Genomic DNA, 21139 nt, shown 5'->3' on the forward strand with positions numbered 1-21139 from the left:
TTTGGGCACGTTCTAACCATGGCTCTAATGGTGGTTATATCTAATTCATTGACAGAGTGGAGGATGGGGGCGTGGGCTGCCTGGGGATGGACTAGTGGAGGCGCAGAGCACAGGCTGGAGGCGGGCCTAAAAAGGAGGTGGCTGATCGGCGGGGGGGGCAAATGAGCCCCCCAACTAGGCTGATCACCTGGAATGTTCGAGGGTTAAATGGGCCGTCAAAAGGACACGTGTGTTCGCGCATCTTAAGGGATTGAAGGCGGACATGGTAATGCTGCAAGAGACGCATCTTAGAGTAACGGACCAGGTTAGACTGAGGAAAGGCTGGGTCAGTCAGGTCTTTCACTCGGGACTAGATTCAAAAAGATTCAGGACTAGAGGGGTCATGATCCTGATCAATAAGCGGGTGGTGTTTGAGGCGGGTAGAATAATCTCGGACATGGGAGGTTGGTACTAGTAAATGTGTATGCGCCAAGTTGGGATGATGTGGAGTTTATAAAGAGGATGCTGGGGAAGATACCGGACCTGGACTCGCACAGGTTGGTCATGGGAGGGGACTTCAACACAGTTATGGACCCTGGCTTGGACCGGTCAAGCTCGAAAACTGGCAGGGTGCCAGCAATGGCAAAGGAACTAAGAGGGTTCTTGGAGCTGATTTGGGGAGGTTGGGGGGGGGGGGGGATCCATGGAGTTTTCCTTCTACTCGCACATGCATAAATTGTACTCCCGAATTGATTTCTTTATTTTGAGCAGGGCCTTGCTGGCTGAGGTGGTGGACACGGGGTACTCAGTGATCACAATCTCAGATCATACACCGCACTGGGTTGACCTGCAGGTTAGTAAAGACAGTAACCAGCGCCCGCACTGGAGGTTGGATGTGGGACTTTTGGCAGATGAAGGGGTGTGCGAGCGGCTGAGGAAATGTATTCAGAGCTACCTGCAGGTCAACGAAACGGGGGAAATTTCAGCAGCGGTGGTCTGGGAAGCACTGAAGGCGGTGGTCAGAGGGGAGCTGATCTCAGTCCGGGCCCATAGGGAGAAGATGGACAGGGCAGAGACAGACCGACTGGTTTAGGAGATACTACAGATCGATAGGAGGTTTGCGGAGACCCCAGAGGCAGGGCTTTTAAGGGCACAGCAGAGGCTACAGACGCGGTTTGGCTTGTTAACCACAGGGAGGGCGGTGGAGCAGCTGAGAAAGGCGAGGGGCAGGAGGGGATGAGGCACTTCTTGGAGGGGCTGAATTTCCCAAAGGTGGACGGGGAGCAGGTAGAAAAACTGGGAGCCCCAATCGGGTTGGCAGAGACAGTGGAGGGCCTGAACGCCATGCAGGCGGGTAAGGCCCCAGGCCCGGACTGGTGCCCAGTGAAATTTTATGAAAAGTTCTCGGGGATATTGGGGCCGCATGTTCAATGAGGCAAGGGAATGAGGGGTGCTGCCCCCCGACGATGTCACAGGCAATGATTTCGCTGATTCTTAAGCGGTCCTTTTTTAAGCAGGTCAACAGAGTAAGAAACAAGAACCGGGAGCTGTGTGGTTCCTACTGGCCGATCTCCTTGTTGAATGTAGATGCCAAGTTGCTGACCAAAATCTTGTCATCCAGGATCGAGGATTGTGTTCTGGACGTTATTGGGGCGGACCAGACAGGGTTTGTTAAGGGCAGGCAGTTGATGGCCAATGTAACAAGGCTGTTAAATGTGATCATCATGCTCCCGGAAGGTCGGGAGGTGGAGGTAGTGATCGCAATGGATGCAGAAAAGGCTTTTGATTGGGTACAATGGAATTATCTGTGGCAAATACTGGGACGGTTCGGATTCGGGCGGGGCTTTATTGACTGGGTCAGATTACTGTATCAGGCTCCTGTGGCAAGCATATGGACGAATAGGACAACTTCGGATTATTTTAGACTGCACCGGGGAACGAGACTGGGATTCTCCCCACTGTTGTTTGCGCTGGCTATAGAGCCATTACTTTGAGAGACTCGAGGCTGGAGAGGACTGGTCCGGGGGGGGTGGCACAGGTTTTCGCTCTATGCGGATTACCTGCATCCATACGTTTCAGACCCAATAGAGGGGATGGAAAAAATCATGAGGATTCTGGGGGAATTTAGCCGGTTTTCGGGGTAGAAGCTTAAGATGGAAAAAAAGTGAAATGTTTGTGGTCCAGACAAGGGGACAGGAGAGGCGACTGGGAGAGCTGCCATTTAGGTTAGTGAAGGGAAGCTTTAGGTACCTAGGCATCCAAGTGGCACGGGAATGGGACCGGCTGCATAAATCGAATCTGGCCCAGCTAGTCGATCAAATGAAGGACGATTTTCGGAGATGGAATGCGCTTCCGTTGTCTCTGGCTGGGAGGGTGGAAACGGTGAAGATGGCGGTCCTCCCGCGATTCCTATTTGTATTTCAGTGTCTCCCCATCTTTATTCCGCGGTCCTTTTTTAAGCGGGTCAACAGAGTGATCATGGGCTTTGTCTGGGTGGGCAAGACCCCGTGAGTAAGGAAAGTAATGCTTGAGCGGAGTCGGAGAGAGGGCGGGCTGGTGCTGCCAAATTTTAGCAACTATTACTGGGCAGCTAATACAGCAATGATCAGGAAGTGGGTGGTGGGGGAGGGGTCGGCACGGGTGCGTATGGAGGCGGCTTCATGTTAGGGCATCAGTTTGGGGGCGTTGGTAACTGCGCCTCTGCCGTTCCCGCCGGCACGGTACTCAGTCCAGTGGTACTCAGTCCAGAGTTTGGGGCCAATGGAGGAAGCATGTGGGAGCATCGGTCTGGGCCCCAATCTGTGATAATCACCCGTTTACCCCAGGGAGTATGCATGGGGAGATTCCGGTTAGGGCGGAGAGCGGGGTTTGAGAGGATGGGGGATATGTTCATAGAGGGGAGCTTTCCAAGTATGAGGGTACTGGAGGAAAAGTTTGGGTTGGCGAGGGGAAACGAATTCCGGTATCTGCAGGTGTGTGACTTCCTTCATAAACAGGTGTCAACCTTCCCGCTCCTACCGCTAAGGAGGATTCAGGACAGGGTAGTTTCCAGAGGGTCGGTAGGAGCAGGGAGCGTCTCGGACATTTATAAAGAGCTTATGGGGTTGGAGGAGACGCAGAACGAGGAGCTGAAGCGCAAGTGGGAGGAGGAGCTGGGAGGAGAGATAGAGGATGGTCTATCGGAGGACGCGTTGAGTAGGGTCAAAGTGTCCGCAACATGTGCCAGGCTCAGCCTGATACAATTCAAGGTTGTTCATCGGGCTCACATAACAGTGGCCCGGATGAGCAGATTCTTTGGGGTGGAGGACAGGTGCTCAAAATGTGCAGGAGGACCACCGAACCATGTCCACATGTTTTAGACATGCCCAAAGCTCAGGGGATTTTGGCAGGGGTTTGCGGACATCATGTCCACGGTGTTAAAAACAAGGGTGGCGCTGAGTCCAGAAGTGACGATTTTCGGGGTGTCGGAAGACCCGGGAATCCAGGAGGAGAAAGAGGCAGACGTTGTGGCCTTTGCTTCCCTGGTAGCCCGGAGACGGATACTATTGGCTTGGAGGGACCCAAAGTCCCCAAAGTTGGAGGCCTGGCTATCGGACATGGCTAGCTTTCTCTGTTTGGAAAAAATCAAGTTCGCCTTGAAAGGGTCACTGTTAGGGTTCACCCGGAGGTGGCAACCGTTTGTCGACTTCTTTGCGGGAAATTAATCGTCGGCAGAGATGGGGTAGGAGAGTAGTTTAGATTAGAGTAGGTGATCAATAAGAGTGGGACCTATACGAGAGGTAAATGGCTGTTGCACTATGTTTATGGTTTCATGTATATTTATTTTGTTACTGTACCAAAAATACCTCCATAAAATGTTTATCAAAAAAAATATCTAATCCATTGGCCTCTATTTGTACCACTAGTTCATATGACTTATTGAAAATGCTTTATGCATTTTGATAAAGAGTTTAATCTTTGTACTGTTCTTTGGGTGGACCTTTGATGCACTATTACTTAAACCCTCTGTCCCTTCGTGTCCCATTCTATTGTTCTTTACCCACACCACTATACTGTTTTATTATCCTAACTTTTCTCTTGGGACTTCTAAATCTTCCTTCCTGCCCCTTTAGATTATTCAGAGCCTTAGTTATAAGATTTACCAGGACACCGATCCCAGACCAGTTTAAGTACAACCCATTCCAATGGAACAGCTCCTTCTTTCCTGAATACAGGTGCCAGTGACCTATGAATCGAAACCTCTTCTTCCGACACCATTCTTTGAGCCATGCTTTTAATTCTTTCATCTGCTCGCCCAAATACCTGTTTGCGCATGGCACAGGTAACTATCCAAAGAAGATTATCTTTAAGGAGTCAGGATCCAAATTAAAACACAGATATTCAACTTTCAGCCGAACATCTAAATACCTGCTTTTGGCCCATATCACTTGATATCTTTGCTGAGCAAAAATCTATCTCTTTCAGATTTAAAATTGACAACTAATCAAGCTTCAACTGGTGCTTGTGGAAGAGAGTTCCAAACCTCTACCACCCTTTGAGTGAAGAAGTGCTTCCTAACATCTGTCCTGTTTTTTAGACTAAACTATATTTTAGAATCTCCAACTAGTGGAAATAGTTTATCTTTATCTACCCTGGATTTGGATATATTATTTCCTATACTATCATCCAAGTCATTAATGAACGCATGAATAATTGAAGCCCCAACACAGATCCCTGTGGTACACCACTAGTCACCTCCTGCCAATTAGAATATGAAATGAAATGAAAATCGCTTATTGTCACAAGTAGGCTTCAAATGAAGTTACTCTGAAAAGCCCCTAGTCGCCACATTCCAGCGCCTGTTCGGGGAGGCTGATACGTGAATCGAACCGTGCTGCTGGCCTGCCTTGGTCTGCTTTCAAAGCCAGCGATTTAGCTCTGTGCTAAACAGCCCCTGCTGTTAATAATTAATAATTGCTGAATAATTAACCATTATCCCTCTGTCGCCTGCCACTAACCAATTTCCTAACCATATAAATAATTTTCCCTCAACTCCATTAACCACCTTAGTTAACAATCTCTTATGTGGGACTTTATCAAATGCCATCTGGACGTCCATATAAACGACATCCATAGACATTCTCCTGTCCACCATCTTAGTCACCTCTTTAAAAAAAATTCAGTAAGATTAGTCAGGCATGACCTTCCCTTCATGAATATATGCTGGCTCTCCCTGATTGACCAAAACTTTTCATGATGTTCAGTTATCCCATCCCTGATTACAGACTCCAGCGATTTCCCCATCACAGATGTTAGGCTAATCAATCTGTAATTCCCTAGTTTTCCCCTTTCCCCCTTCTTAAAAAGTTAAGTAACATGTGCAATTTTCCAATCCAGAGGGATTACTCCTATTACTACTTTCTTGGATCCCTGATACCTACCTGATTCTGTCACAGCCTCCTGTCCCTGATAATGAGTTCTCCTTAACCAAAGGGGCCTGACTTCCTCCTCCTGATGCTCTGTAATGTCTGCAACCCAAACTCCAGCTCAGCAACTCTGAGCTGAAGTTCCTCATGCAACAAATGCTTACCATTGACATGGATGTCTGGGAATGCAATGAATTCTGCAGATTCCCGCATGTTGCAGTTATGGCACATCATTCCCCTCCGCCTGGTTTGTCCAATGTTATTTATTTACTTTACCAGTTAATTAGTTACTAGGTTAGACAATTGTTTTGTTGTTTCATGGTATGTGGGTGTTGCTAGCAAGGTCAGCATGTGTTGCTCATCCCCAAGTACCCTTTAGTACGTTCTAAGGAGCCACCTTAAACTGCTGTAAACCACTTGATGCAGGTAAACGTGAACTGCTATGAGGAAGGGAGTTCAGGATTTTGATCTGGTGCGATTGAAGTTACAGTGATGTAGTCCCAAGTAAAAATGGTGTGTGGCCTGTAGGGGAACTTGCAGGTAATGGTATTCCCAGGAGTCTGCTGTCCTTGCCCTATTGGTTAACATAGTGGCAATCTACAATCTCCTAGGTCTGAGACGAAAGAAGATTGCTCACCAGCTGTTGAGGTAAAACAAATAAAGCAGTGAGGAGGGCAATCTGTAGATGACATCTGCCATGCTGTGTCAAGTCAACATGATTTGCGGGCAGCATGGTAGCATTGTGGATAGCACAATCGCTTCACACCTCCAGGGTCCCAGGTTCGATTCTGGCTTGGGTCACTGTCTGTGCGGAGTCTGCACATCCTCCCCGTGTGTGCGTGGGTTTCCTCCGGGTGCTCCGGTTTCCTCCCACAGTCCAAAGACGTGCAAGTTAGGTGGATTGGACATGATAAATTGCCCTTAGTGTTGGGTGGGGTTACTGGGTTATGGGGATAGGGTGGAGGTGTTAACCTTGGGTAAGGTGCTCTTTCCAGGAGCCGGTGCAGACTCGATGGGCCGAATGGCCTCCTTCTGCACTGTAAATTCTATGATTACAATCGAGCAGTGTTTTTTTTTAGGTAGATTGATGCTCTCCAGCTACCAAAAAATGCTGATTTTTTAACTAAGAGCTTCCATGTCACTGAAGAGACTTCATTCCAATCCACATCCACCCACCTATTCTGAAAACTACTCACTTTTTGACAACTGTGAAAAATTACAGCATGGCAACTGAGACAATCCACAGCATTCTAAAGCTAGGGTTCCCAAACTGGGGTCTGCAGGGTTTCCAGGGTATCCACGGAGCTGGCAGCCACCATGTGGCCAGGAAATGGCAGTTTGAAAGGAGCAACCGACCATAGATCGGTATAGTTGAAGAACGAGTCCTATCAATGTTAACCACCAGTCTTTAGCACTTGCTAACAGCTCCAGTAATCACGTGGAAGAATCATCTTCACACTTGCGATATTCTCGATGTGAGCACTAAGCACATGAACAGTGAAAGATCAAATGGAACACTTTGAGCTGCAATCTGAGTAGAATTGTACAGCAATGAAAGTAGCCAAAACATGAAAGGGAGAGATAGACCCCGGGGGGGGGGGGGGGGGGGCAGCTAAACCTAAGAGCAAAGAAAGGTGGGGGGGGGGGGGGGGGAGGGAAGAGATGGGGGACAAGAGAGGAGAACCAGGGAGGTGGGGGGAGGCAGGGAAATGAGAGCCGGAAGGAAGGCACGGGATACAATAACAAACATGGCATCTCCAGGAACAGGGAACGAGGAGAAGAAAGACGGAAGGATCGGCAGAAGCGGAAGTGAGCGCGAGACGGCAGCGAGATCCGTCCGGGAGAAGCAAGCGACAACAACACCAAACCCATTCGAGTATTGCCCACTGTAATTATTTCTCCGGCATCCGAATGTATATTTACCTCACCAGTCGCCAACCCCCCCCCCCCCCCCCCCCCCCCCCCCCCCAGAGTTGCTGCTGTTGAGCTGGTGCACAATACCCTACCAGTTATTCTATTTTATTTTTATTGTATTTTTTTTTACTATTTACTATTTTCTTTTCTTTGGTATGTTTGGGTGTATATATGTCTCTTATCCTATGTACATGACGGTAAATATACTTTGTTCAAAAACCCAATAAAAAATGTATTTAAAAAAATAATTATACAGCAATGAAGTAGGCCAATGAGACTTACGCCTCTTGCAGAACTGGTTGCTGATACATAGATACATAGAAGATAGGAACAGGAGGAGGCCTTTTGGCCCTTCGAGCCTGCTCTGCCATTCATCACGATCATGGCTGACCATCCAACTCAATAGCCTAATCCTGCTTTCTCCCCATAGCCTTTGATCCCATTCTCCCCAAGTGATATCCAGCCGCCTCTTGAATATATTCCACAGGTTTACCACTCTCTGTGTGAAGAAATGTCTCCTTATCTCTGACCGAAATGGTTTACCCTGAATCCTCAGACTGTGACCCCTGGTTCTGGACACACCCATCATTGATAACATCTTCCCTGCATCTACCCTGTCTAGTCCTGTTAGAATTTTATAAGTCTCTGAGATTCCCCCCTCATTCTTCTGAACTCCAACGAGAACAATCTCTCCTCGTATGACAGTCCCGCCATCCCTGGAATCAGTCTGGTAAACCTTTGCTGCACTCCCTCGAGAGCAAGAACATCCTTCCTCAGAGAAGGAGACCAAAACTGCATACAATACTCCCAAGTGTGGCCTCACCAAGGCCCTGTACAATTGCTGCAACACATCCCTGCTTCTATACTCGAAACCTCTTGCAATGAAGTCCAACATACCATTAGCCTTCTTTACTGCCTGCTGCACCTGCATGCTTACTTTCAGCGAATGGTGCACAAGGACACCCAGGTCCCGCTGCACACTCCCCTCTCCCAATTTACAACCATTCAGGTAGTAATCTGCTGTTGCTCGTTCTGGGTGAGTGTGCTTAACACTCAATTTGGCTCTGTTTCGTTACTTAGCTCTGGAGTCGCCAGGTATCGTTAAGATACCGCCACAAGTTTCAAGGTGAAGTTCAAAGCAATAAAACCATACACCAATTAGTAAGTTCAAACAATTGAGTTTATTATAATACAATTATAATCCTACCCATGCATACGCTAAGAGGATTAAACTATTCCTACCGCTAAATAAACAAATACTTATCTCGAAGGAACTGCCGGATCGGGGGGGGGCAAGGCCTCTTGCTCTGCTCTGGTCTTCAGACTTCAGGGTGGTACGGGTTAAAAAGGGGTCAGGAGTGTCTATCTCTGGTAGCGATCGTTGTGGGACTTACTTACTGGAGGCTGCTGTCCCCAAACCTCTCCTCTCTCTTGTTCAAGGTCTTCTTGGCAAAGCTAGTCGAAATGCTGGTCCAGAGAGGAGGGCTGGTCAGAAGAACGAACTAAGTGTGGGACCTGTCTTTTATAGGTCCCAGGGATCCGCGCCCCTTTGGGCGGACCCCTTTACCTGCTCGGAATCGATTGGGTCTCTTCCCAATCGATATGTTTTAATCCCCCCAATGCTGAGGCTGTTCCTTGGCTACTGGGCGGGCTTTCAGGTGCTTTTTTTTCGGACCCCGCTTGTGCCGGGGTGTCTGGTATCCTACACAATGTTGCAGTCACTTCCCCATTTGTGTCCATTGTCTCTGGGATCATTCCATTACTATGTTAACTATCCCGGAGATTGCCTCATTAGTATGCGGAATGTTCGTTTCGGTGCTGTCTGCTCTCTTAGCAGACAGAATACACATTTGCTTGGTGCAGCCTGCTGGTGCTGCAAACATTGTCCATTTTAACCTGTATGCTTTGCGTTCCTCCATTTTGTATTTAGGGAATGGCCAACTTCGGTGGCTACACTGCCTTCCTGTTTTTGCTTACAAAATGAATAACCTCACACTTCTCCAAATTATACTGCATCTGCCATTGGTTTGCCCACTCGCACAACCTGTCCAGATCTTGCTGTAGGATCCCTTCATCCTCGTCACAATTCACCCTCCCACCTAATTTGGTATCATCTGCAAACTTTGTTATGTTACATTTTGTTCCCTCATCCAAATCATTAATATAGGCTGTGAGTGATCCAAGAAACTTTTTTCTGGTTGCCCCATTTAATTAATTCAATCTTGCTGTTGCTGCGCATTAAAGCCCGCAGCCAACATCGAGGATGGTGTCTTGTTATGCTCTTGGCGTAGCATAAGCGGCTTCCTTGATGTGCACTCTGACAAAGGAAGGTTCAGATGTGGAGATAACTTCAACACGTTTATTGAACTATTTACAATTTTCCTACTCGGGTTTGCCACTACTGTTAATCCTTCTATAGCTACTCAGACTGACAAACCAGTCTGCTACAATCCATGTGGTGGGTGTGATGTTGAATCAACCCTGTGTCTGAACTCACTGAGTGTCTCCACTGGAAAGAGAAAGATCATGTGTGCTGTGTCCTTTATATATGGGTTGGTGTCATGCCCCCCTGTGGTAGTGTCACCTCTGTGTGTATCGTGAATGTCCATTGGTCGTGTCCTATCTTCCTGACCTATTGGTTGAGTGTCTGTGTGTCATATCTCTGGTGCTCCCTCTAGTGTCTTGCTAGTCTACGTGTACTTATATTAACCCCTTGTGTGTCTACAGTGATGTATATCACCACATCCCCCCCCTTTTTTCATGTTACATTTTTCCTGTACACTTAAAGAAAATTGAACAAAAAACAGGTGGATAAGTGATGCTCTGTACAAGTTATGATAACAGTCATTAAACAATAAGTCCAACTCATACGTATGAGTCCAAAACCAATCAATTATCATGGTCGAATATCTTTCTTGTTGGGTTGGTGAGTTGGTGATTTTGATGGTGGCATGTCCTTGTGAACGCCATCAGTGTCCCTGTACATAAGGAACCAAGAAGTGGTCAAATCACTTCTTTGTCTGATTTGAAGTCTTTTTTTTCTTCCGATGCTTGTGATAGCGATGTTGGGTGGCATCTGTCCTGAAAGCTAGGTTGCCTGTTGGTAGTGCAGCACACGTGAATTGGGAAGATGCATCGTCCTGCCATGGTATGTCATTGTACTGAGCTGAGCAGTAACAGTGACCCTCGTGGGCAGAGTTGTACCAGTCGTAGTTCCATTGGTGTAGTCTTTGTCGTGCTTGCTGTCGACGATGTTGCCTTTGGTATGCGTCGTGTCGTTGTCTTTTATATGGTATTCAGAGGTTGTGTTGTTGTGTCGGTTGGTTTTGTTGCCGTGTTTGCTGCGCTCAAGGACCACACTCTGTGGTTAATCCTTCACACAGTTACCCGTGTCAGTGTGCTTTGTGGCATCTGCTGTTTTCTTGAGCGTGCCGTCACTGAGTTTGCAGCACTCCCCGTCTGGAGCTATGTCCGGCTTACTTAAATCAGCATTGGCGTTTGGTTGCTCCCCATCTGGAGTCTGGTCTGTTTCACCTGAGTCAGTGTTGGTTTGTCGATGCTCCCCGTCTGGAGTCATTGCAGGTTCACTGGAGTCAACTGAGATTTCTTGATGCTCCCCGTCCAGAGTCATTTCAGGTTCACTTGAGTCAGCTGAGGTTTCTTGATGCTCCACATCTGGAGTCAAAACATTCAGGAATGCATTTGCTTGTGAAGAGGCTCGAGCGAATGAGGTTTGAAGTAACGTGGTGTCACCGGAGTCAGTGAAGAAACAACAATATATTTCAAAGTCAGGACGGTGAGTTGCTTGGAGTGGAACCTCCAGCTGATGGTTTTCCCACATATCTGCTGCCCTGCTCCTTCAAGAGTAGTAGTGGGATTGGAAGGCCCTGCCTAAGGAACACTGATAAGTTCCTGCAGTGCATCTTGTAGGTGGTACACACTGCCACTGTTTGGCAGTGGTGGAGGGATTGAATGTTTGTGGAAGGGATAGCAATCATGCAGCTGCTTTGTCCTGGATGGTGTCACACTTCTTGATTATTGTTGGAGCTCCACTCATCCAGGAAAGTGGAGAGTGTTCCATTACAATCCTGACTTGTGCCTTATTTGTGGTGGACAGATGTTGGGAGCCGGGAGGTGAGTTACTCATTGCAGGATTCCTAGCCTTTGACCTCTTCTGGTAACCACAGTATTTGTATGGCTTTTTCAGTTCCGGTTTTGGTCAAAGGTAACCCCCAGGATGTTGGTAGTGGGGATTCAGCGATGGTAATGCCATTGAATGTCATGGGGCAGTGGTTAGATCCTCTCGTTAGAGATGGTCATTGCCTGACACTGGTTTGGCGCGAATGTTATTTGCCATTTATCAGTAAAAGCCTGGATATTACCAGGGCTTGCTGCATTTGAACATGGACTGCTTTAGTATCTGAGGAGTTCCAAATGGTACTGAACATTGTGCAATCATCAGCCAACATCACCACTTCTGATCTTACGATGGATAGAACGTTATTGATTAAGCAGCTGAAGATGGTTGGGCCTTGGACACTACTCTTGAGATGCATGTGTTTCCATGCGTGCGGATTCTGCTTTCGGACACCGGCCCGGGGGGGTGGGTGGGTCCAAAATACTGAAAAATAAGATTTAATACTTTTTCAATAGGAGAACTTTTTAATTATTACTAAACTACCCACTCCTAAGGTATGTACTACTTCCAGGGGTTAATGCTCTGGGGCCATGAGATGGTAACTTGGCCAAGGGTTATCTGAGGGGGCCATGTAGCAGGCGAATGTATTTGTGACCGTGTCCCGCTTCCTAATTCTTAATGTGTGCATAGTTATAGCTAGAAAAGACATGTTTACATTTAATTTCTGTGTTCGCACTAATTTTGTGGCAAAAATGGGGTGTTGACATTCAGAAGGCTTGAGAGGTCGCTAGGGTTTCCGCATCTAACACTGTCCTAAAGTAATCAACAACATTGCAAATAAAAACACTTTCTTTAAAAAGGGAGAGGTAGTGGTGAGTGTTATACAGCTTATTAAGTACTTTTGAAATGGAGCCACGGTTGTCAGGTAGGAAACGCAGTAGCTAATTTGTGCTCAGCAGATTCCCACAAACTCTTCTCTCTTCGGTGATCTCTCTTTGCTAATGAGTATGATTGTCCACCTAGGAAATTCCATGTTACTGGTCATGGGTTCTTGCATGGCTGATGTGCCCGGTTTTAGAGCCGCATCTTTGACCGCACACTTGGCAGGACTTTCCACGAGGTGGGATTGTTCCTTGCATTCTAGATTGCTGGTATTCCTTTCTCGGGCTCCTTTTCCAGGCCTCCTCTTGCCACCGGGTGTCCTTGAAGAATTATATTCCTTCAATCAGGAGGTTCCTCCAAGTAGGTCTTCTCTGAGCAAGGGTCTCCAAGGCATTGACGTTGATGCTGCATTTCTTGAGATAAGCGTTCAGGGTGTCTTTGAAGCTCTTCCTTTGTCCTGATCTTGTTTGGAAGCCTTCCTTGAGCTGGGCAAAGAAAATTTGCTTTGGCAGTTGGGTAACGTGGCCGGCCCAGCAGAGTTGGTTTTGGATGATCATGGCCTCAATGCTGGTGCTCTTGGCTCCTTCAAGGATGCTGATGTTGGTTAGCCTGTTATCCCAGCTGATGCAGAGAATCCAACTCAGACAGTGTAAATGGTAGCTTTCCAGAGCCTTGAGGTGGCCCCACCTGTACGTAGTCCAAGTTTCTCTGTTGATGGAAAGAGGGACCAGATCTTGCCCTGGGGCGGGTTGCTAAATGACTCGAGTCTTCTGGACATTGAAGCTGAGACCGATTCTTTGCTATGCTTCCGTCAAGGTGTCAAACATGGCTTGGAGATTCTCTTGAGTGAATGGTGACGACGATGCCATCTGCATACTCAAGTTCCACAAGCAATGTCAATGTTGTTTTCTTCTTGGATTTCAACCGATTAGGTTGAAAAGCTTTCCTTCCATCCTGTAGACAATGTCCACTCAACTGGAAAGCTTGCTCTTGATAAGGTGATGGATGGTGCTATGAAGATGGAGAAAAGGTTGGAGGCGATAACACATCTCTGCTTGACTCCAGCCTTGACCTCAAAAGAACAGTACAGCACAGGAACAGGTCCTTTGCCCCTCCACGTCTGCGGCAATCATGATGCCTGTCTAAACGAAAACCTTCTACACTTCCTGGGTCCGTATCTGTATATTATCTACTTCCACCACCTCTCCCATCGGGTGAGGACTATCAACATCTTGTAGTGGAGGAGCCTATCAAAGGCTGGCTGTCCAGAGAAATTAATTCTCACAAACAGTCAAGTGCTGATGACCAGGTGCAGTAATTTCTCACTTAACTTCCCAGTTGCATTTCTGAAAAGTCTACTTTTAAATGAAACAACGTTAAGTAAATCAGATTTTCCCATTAGAACCAATGTATAAATTGGAGTTCGGTCCTTTTGGGCATGTCTCTTCAGGGGAAAAAATAAATAAATACTGTATGTGTGCAGTACATTTCTTATAAAAATAACTTTTAAAATAAAATATATTTTTAAAATAAAATAAATATAAATTTAAGCTATTCACATAAGTTTCGCCATTGAACAAACTAACATTGAGAATAGAATTGGTGAACAGTCTGCAGGAGCAGGATGTTAGGATAGTATTGGACAGAGAGAGAAACAAAATCAACATAATAGAATCGGTTATTAAAATACTGCGCTTTGAATTCAACAGTCACAGAGATTTTAATAAAAAGTAAGACTGAATTCATGAATACGTTAAATTCTCTTGGTTTTGGCTTGCTGACAAATGACACTAGTGAACATTTTGATATTAAAGCAATATATTTTCCTTATTTTATCGGTAGTGTTATAACAAAAAATGTTGACAGAATCAACATTTAAAGTGAGGAATCCCTATAATCTGCCTTGTTTTTTGTGGTGTTGATTGAAGGATAAATATTTGCCAGGGCACTGAGGGTAACCCCTGCTCTTCTTCAGAATAGTGCTATGCGATTGTTTGCATCCAACCAAGCAAGACAGATGGGGTCTCATCCAACAGATGGCACCTCCCATGATGCAAGGTGCCATAGTTACTGCATTGAGGTGCCAGTCTTGATTTTTGTACTCGGGTTCCTGGAGTGGGGCATGAACCCGGTGACTCAGGCATGAGTGCTATCAACTCAGACACAGCTGACAAACATGTTAAGTGAAATATTAAACCTGTATTTTAATGTTTTGGCTCTGCTTTTTCCTCTTGTAGCAAAAGTAAGCAAAGCACAAGAAGAAGCTAAAGAAATGTCAAATTTGGGTAGTAACAGGTGAGTGTCTTGTTTTAATTTAGGTGTACTTATCTGGATGATTCAATGGATCTTTAGATTTGGATACATGCCTGATCAACGAATCCCCTTCTGTTCTGTACCTGAATCAACAATGTGGAAGTGGTCTCGCTAAAATGGTTGCATATAAGTTTGTGTGATTTAAATAAATTGACTCTGGCTCACTAGTTTACTCTTTGAGGAAAATAAAAGGCAATAGGAGTACAGTTTTTGGAGATGGATAGGATGAGTCAGGTTTATTGACATGAGATATTGTACATTAGATTGTTGAAATCTGTATTATCCTAAATGTAAAGGCTAAGGGAATGTGGGATGTATTTTTGCTTGGTGCTGACTCTTGCCATGAGGCAGGCAGTGTTATTTTCAAAGAGAATATGCAACATCTTGTACGGAAGAATGACTATCAATTTATCATATGGTATTTCTTTAAGAATTCATTTGATCAAATTTAAAGAACAGAATTTGAAAAAAGATTGAGCCTTGAATGGATCACCAGATGTCAAAAATAATGATATTATTACTGAAGATTGGAAGATTTCGCATCAGGATTCTTCAGAGAGATTAAGATGTTCTAATTCCATTGCAATCATCATTTTAGCCTTCATTCTTCATTGGAGATGAAACTAGGGAGGTAGTTCTTCATCATCTTTCTTCTTCCTTGAACACGTGGAAATCTGTCAGTTCTTGAAGTGGATACCAGTATACTGGGTCTTCTAGCAAAGCATTAGCTCGAAGTAAAACATATTTGTCAATGACTCAACGCATCTTACAAAAACCATAAACTTCTTTACCATCATTTGGAAAATGCCAACACATGTAGATATCCCTGGGCTTGTATTAAAATTAAACTCCAGTTCAATGGTTTGTTTAAAGAAGTAGAAATTACTTGCTTTGCAAAAACTTTTCTCTGTATCAGTTTGGATGCTACAAAGGTAACCTTGTTAATATTCAGCTGGTATCTATTTGTTTGCTATGCTGCACATCCGGCACAACATTTCTTCAAAATGGACTAGGGGTAGATGGGTGGACCTCGGGCTGCATAATTTGAGGTTGAAATTAAACCGCATGGCAATGTCCAATCAGCATCTAGGACAGAGGCAATACTGATTGCTGCACAGTTAGGATAGTGCTCCAGGGTCACAGTTGTAATGTCCAATGATTCTAGTAAATTACATGCTTTAAAAAGAGGTGCTAAGAGTTAACTATTAGATGAATTTGGTTAAGAGAATGCGATTAAAATCCTGGAGGAATCTTTGTATCGGACAATTTTGTTGAGGATCTTGGAGTTAGGCATGTCATCAAATCAACTGCATTTTTGTTGTGTTGCTGAGTGCTTCACACAAATTTACTGATCTCACACTGATGAATGAATATGTAACAAATACTTGGGAGTTATTTTTATTGAATACTTCCAATACTATATACAAATTACGGAGAGTTCTACATGCACATATTACTAGGGAATCAGCACAGCGCCTATTGTGTCACTGCTTGTATGACATCACTGTTTACATATTCCATTACAACAATGTCGCAACATCGCCTTTCTCTTTAAGTCTCACTCTCCCCCTCCTCTTCCTCACCCCCCTCCCCTTCCTCTCATGGGCAGACAAAGTGTAAAAGGCTGAGCTGACCCACCCAGGTTGTCCGTTGGAGGAACACAACAGAATCCCTGACCTCAAAGGGGGCTGTTACAGGTGAGAGCTTATCCCTGACTCTCAGCTCTCTACTCCTAGGGCCTCCACACATCTGCCTCCCCCTAGTGAGGGCCTTTCCACTGAGCCTCTCACACTGCCGTATCTCCACAGCTGCCCTCTCAACCCCACCAGGATTAGGTGCCTGGACCATCTGGAGTCACACTGGCACATGTCTACATGTCTCCCATCATTTGCCAAACCCCCCACCACCCCCCCAAACCTTGCGGTAGGTAGCAGGGCTATTGAGTAGATGCATGGGACCCGTGTCTGCATCCTCAGACGGCACCTCAAAGATGCCAGCCCGCCATGATCTATAACCAGATGAGTGATGATCGACTTCACCATGAAGCCTTGCATTGGGGTTCACATCATTGTATCCTGTGTGATGTTAACTCTAGTATGAACATTGGAGTTCAATGTTTTGGACTTCAGTCAGTGGCAGTGAACTTAGCTATCCAGATTTCATTAGTACAATTGAGTTGCCAATAAAAGGTGCCCCAGAATATCAGGCAGATTATTTCCTCTTGTGGCAAACGAGGCGCAACTGATTAAAATGAAGCCTGTAATTAGCAAGACAAGTACAAACCTAGAGGGTACACTCATTCTCCCATGTCTCAGCCCGATACACTAATTCCTGACAAACTTCACATGAAAAGTGGAATAGAAATTCAATAGAGCTTAACTCATTGGTCTTCCGAGCGCTTAATGAGTGTGGGATTCAGTTCAGTTGTGCTCCCCTAAGTGAGAGGATCTTCATTCCTCATGAGGCTGCGATTCAAGCTATTCCTGAGCACCCCAGTCTGCCCTTGCATCGGACCCCACCCAGGAACCTCACAACTGCCCCCAGTGTTGACACTCCATATTCACCTTCTCCCACCCATTTTCCAGCTCTCACTCAGGACGGGCACTCTCTCAGTGGTGATTTGACCACAAGTCCAGGAAGGAGGACACAAGAAGTGATGCCAGCCTGCAGACCCCCTTAAAGCAAGGGGTGCCCAAAGTGAAAGGAGGCAAGGCCTGTTAGTGACCCCTCCCCTGCGGTTGTGTGATGGAAACTGCCCTGACCCCAAGTTGAACTTGCTTGTGTCCCCCATCTCCTCTCCAGTGCACCCCGAGTCGGGAAGATCCTGGAGAATCTTGGCTGCATGAGCACTAACCTCCGATATCCCCCTTTGAGTTGACCTGTCAGGTTCATGCTTTTGTAAATTTGTCTTAAATGACGCCGGTATGATGTCACCCCAGTGCCTTCAGCGGTGGATATTTGGCTATTTCTTCTCTTCAACTAGTTGCACATGTGTTGTTTAAAAACTCACTAAATCAATATGAAGTACGTCTTCGATCTCTGTACCATACTGCCAACTTGTAGGTCTAATTAATTATTTGCTTGGGGAGGGGGGGGGGGGGGGGGGGGGTTCTGATTTTGCTATTGGTTCAATGTGTCCCATGTAATCATCTGTTCCCTGGTTTTTAACACTTCACAGTTACACCCTTGGATTCTGACAAGTAACCTTTGTAATCTCGCCGACATGCTTGTCACAGAGATTTATGCCATATCATTTCTAATGGCTTTTGGTTTTAATAATAATCTTTATTAGTGTCACAATTCGGCTTACATTACACTGCAATGGAATGGCTTCCACAATGGCTTGCCTCACAAAAAGCTGTGTGTAACCTTGTAATGCAGAACTTGTGCTCTATGTTTGAGTAATTGGCTTGCGTGGTTTCGCCTCCCACATAAAGCAAGCTCCTAGCTTTACTGCGACGCGACAACTTCCAAGACTGTTCCTTTCTTGGGTTGTAGTATTGTCATGAGAATGTCGCTTTAAGAAATGGTTAGCTGCTCATGTCACTGCAGTGATGTCAGAGTGTGGGTGGAGCTGAGCTCTAGTTCTGCTTTTTAGTTTCACTTTGAGAAAAGCTTGGGTGTGTGTCTTTTTGGTTTTATTTTTCAGTATGTTGCTGCTGAAGTCAAAGCAGCTGTACTGTTGATTTCTGCCATGAAGGACTATCTCTTAATCATTTGGTGAATTCAGAATTATAAATGTTTTCAGTATTGAATGTAAACCCTGATGTGCTTCTGTTTAGAGGTTTGTTAAGTCTTCTGGGTGGTAAAAGGACAGCATACAGATTACTTAGTGTTGTATCCTTTAGGGTGTGTATTTGAATTGATGGTTGCTAAGATATTCACTTTGTTTTTAAAAAGTTAACTTGAGTTCATAGAATAAATATTGTTTTGTTTTAAAAAATACTGGTCCATTTCTGCTGTACCACACCTGTAGAGTGGGCTGTGTGCTCCCCATACCACAATCTATTAAGAGTTGTGGGTCAGGTGAACTCCATGCTACACTTTGGGATTCTCTAAACCCTGACCCATAACAGTATTGAGGAAGACTTGTCTTTCGTGACAATGCCTGTTTCAGTGATTTTAATCTATCACACAACAGAATACCTTTTCCACGCAGTTCACAGTGATGATATTTTCTTGGCAAAGTTGGGTATATTGGGTAAAAAGAAATTGAATGACCCTAGATGTCATTGCAAATCTCAGCTTTGAGGTCTAGGCGTAGATTGTACTTTTTCTACTGCTTGGATCAGGACATATCCCAAGACTTTCTCTTCTAACTGTTTCCATTAACACATGTCATGTTCTTAATGGTACTCATGACTGCAATGTCATCTGCAATGCATATGCAACCTGGAACATTTTCAGTGATCCTATATAAATTGCTGGATTAATTCTTGATTTGCAAATAATCTCAGTGGTAATCTCTGGAAACATTACCTTCTAAAATGTTGTTCTAAACATAGTTGCTTCTTGTGATCTTTGTGACAAATGCACAGAGCAACAACATGGTTTGTGTCTAATTTGGATAACAACTTTGCTCTGGGCGACAAGGTAGCACAGTGGTTTGCACAGTTCCTTCACAGCTCTAGGGTCCCAGGTTCAATTCCCGGCTTGGGTCACTGTCTGTGCGGTGTCTGCACGTTCTCCCAGTGTCTGCGTGGGTTTCCTCCGGGTGTTCAGGTTTCCTCCCACAGTCCAAAGATGTGCAGGTTAGGTGGATTGGCCAAGCTAAATTATCCTCAGTGTCCAACAAGGTTGGGTTGGGTTACGGGAATAGGGTGGAGGTGTGGACCTGGGTGGGGTGCTCTTTCCAAGAGCCGGTGCAAACTCAATGGGCCCAATGGCCTCCTTCTGCACTGTAAATTCTATGAGTCTATGGTTTAATTCTTCCAAATTATGGAATTTTTTGGAGATACCTTTTAAATGCATGATTTTGATGTCTGCATCCAAACACACCTAGATTGTACTATTTCCTTCAGTACCTAAGTAAGGGAGCTACACCAGTCAGTGTCGTACTGCGCACATAGAATAACGCCATTTAATTCCACATTATCCAGTTCAGTCTTTAGCTTTTCCTGGATGTGTATACTGTACTTCCTAGTGGGTGAATTGAAGGAATTGCATATTCTCTTAAATGCAAACAGCATCACCGTTGAAACTCCCCACCTCATCTAACCTGTCTGAGTGCTTCAGTTGTAAATCAAGGAATGACTCGATAGGATCATTTTAAACATTTTCTTCTACCAATGGTACGTTGTTAAATGATCACAATTTTGAGCTCCCTAAATGACAGCAATCCTGCTACAGCGAACTATTTGTGTCTACCAAGTAGAAAACTTGTGATGACCATGTAATCTTGCCACAGCTGCATTTGAACATTAATATATTGATGCAATGGATTAGTGACCCGTTGTAAGTTGTCAACCTGGCTGTCGTAGGCCATTGGCCAAGATACATATCTTTTAAGATTGTTAATGGCAGAATGTTGACACTAGCTCCAGTGTCTATCTTGGCTTTATGTATGTTTTGCCATTCTTGTTCATACATATAATATTGATTGTAGCAAAAGCTTCTAGCTGTGTGATCGCATCCACACATCATGCCACATTTACAACGTGAAAAGCCTGCTAGCTTTTAAGTTGAACAGCACCTTCCATTTGGTCTGTACTGTTGCTGACCTCATTAACTTTTGGTAGATTCTTTGCTGCAACAAGTACAATGTACAAACTTTTTATTTGACCAACACATATTTTAATTTCTGACCACACTGCCATAGCTAGGTTTTCTGTACTGATGTGCCTAATAACCTTTCAAGCTGCTGCTTTGCAGAGGTCTTGAAATGCCAGACAATTCTGCATCTGGTGCAGGAGGCCGCACTGCGCACAGGATTTAATCTGTGTTGGTGTCTAGGTTACTTCACCCATAGTCTTAGCCGCACCCAACTCTTGCAAGTATTGTCTTCACTGTCACAATGACTTCATGCTGTCTTTCAACTAAGTGTTGATTTAATGCCTTACTTTTTCTTTCTCTAATTGGTCTCTCTGGAAGGCTTTGATTAGTGCTGAAGAAGAGATCCAAGATTCTGTTCAACAACTGGGCATCAGAAAAATCATAGTTTCTGCCCTTATTATGGCGTAGGCTGATCAATTGACTCCTTGCGCTATTGTTTAATGCCAATAACTAAAGGGTGGATCTTGAAATTCACCTTTTATTCTTTATCTTTGGGTCTTTTTGATCCTCATTGAATAGGCCTGATGTATTAATTCTATGGAAACCTGGTTTCTAATGGTTATTTTAATCTCTGTCTTTCGGGTTCAGCGATGTGTAAGTCCAAACAACATTATTCCATTCTCTGGTGGAGAAAACGTGAACTCGGATAGGACATGAGTTGCCTTCCAGTTCATGGTAGACAATTTAGTAGTCATTTTTCCGATGCTGTTTGCTTCTCGAGGATTTTTCTGGTTTA

The 21139-nt window shown here is 45.1% G+C and overlaps 1 protein-coding gene across 5 annotated transcripts in view; it reads left to right on the forward strand.

The window, feature by feature from the left end:
- Positions 1–21139, forward strand: part of znf827 (zinc finger protein 827) — a 197865-nt gene that overhangs the window by 130691 nt on the left and 46035 nt on the right. For all 5 annotated transcript variants that reach the window (XR_005460047.1, XM_038791929.1, XM_038791926.1 and 2 more), the window contains exon 7: positions 14556–14613. Coding sequence is in view for 4 of the 5 variants with exons in the window: in XM_038791929.1 (XP_038647857.1) it covers positions 14556–14613 (58 nt within the window). In the remaining variant the exon portion in view is untranslated. The remainder of the gene's footprint in view (positions 1–14555; positions 14614–21139) is intronic.

The sequence above is a fragment of the Scyliorhinus canicula genome, chromosome 3 (assembly GCF_902713615.1).
Source record: "Scyliorhinus canicula chromosome 3, sScyCan1.1, whole genome shotgun sequence".
NCBI lineage: Eukaryota > Metazoa > Chordata > Chondrichthyes > Carcharhiniformes > Scyliorhinidae > Scyliorhinus > Scyliorhinus canicula.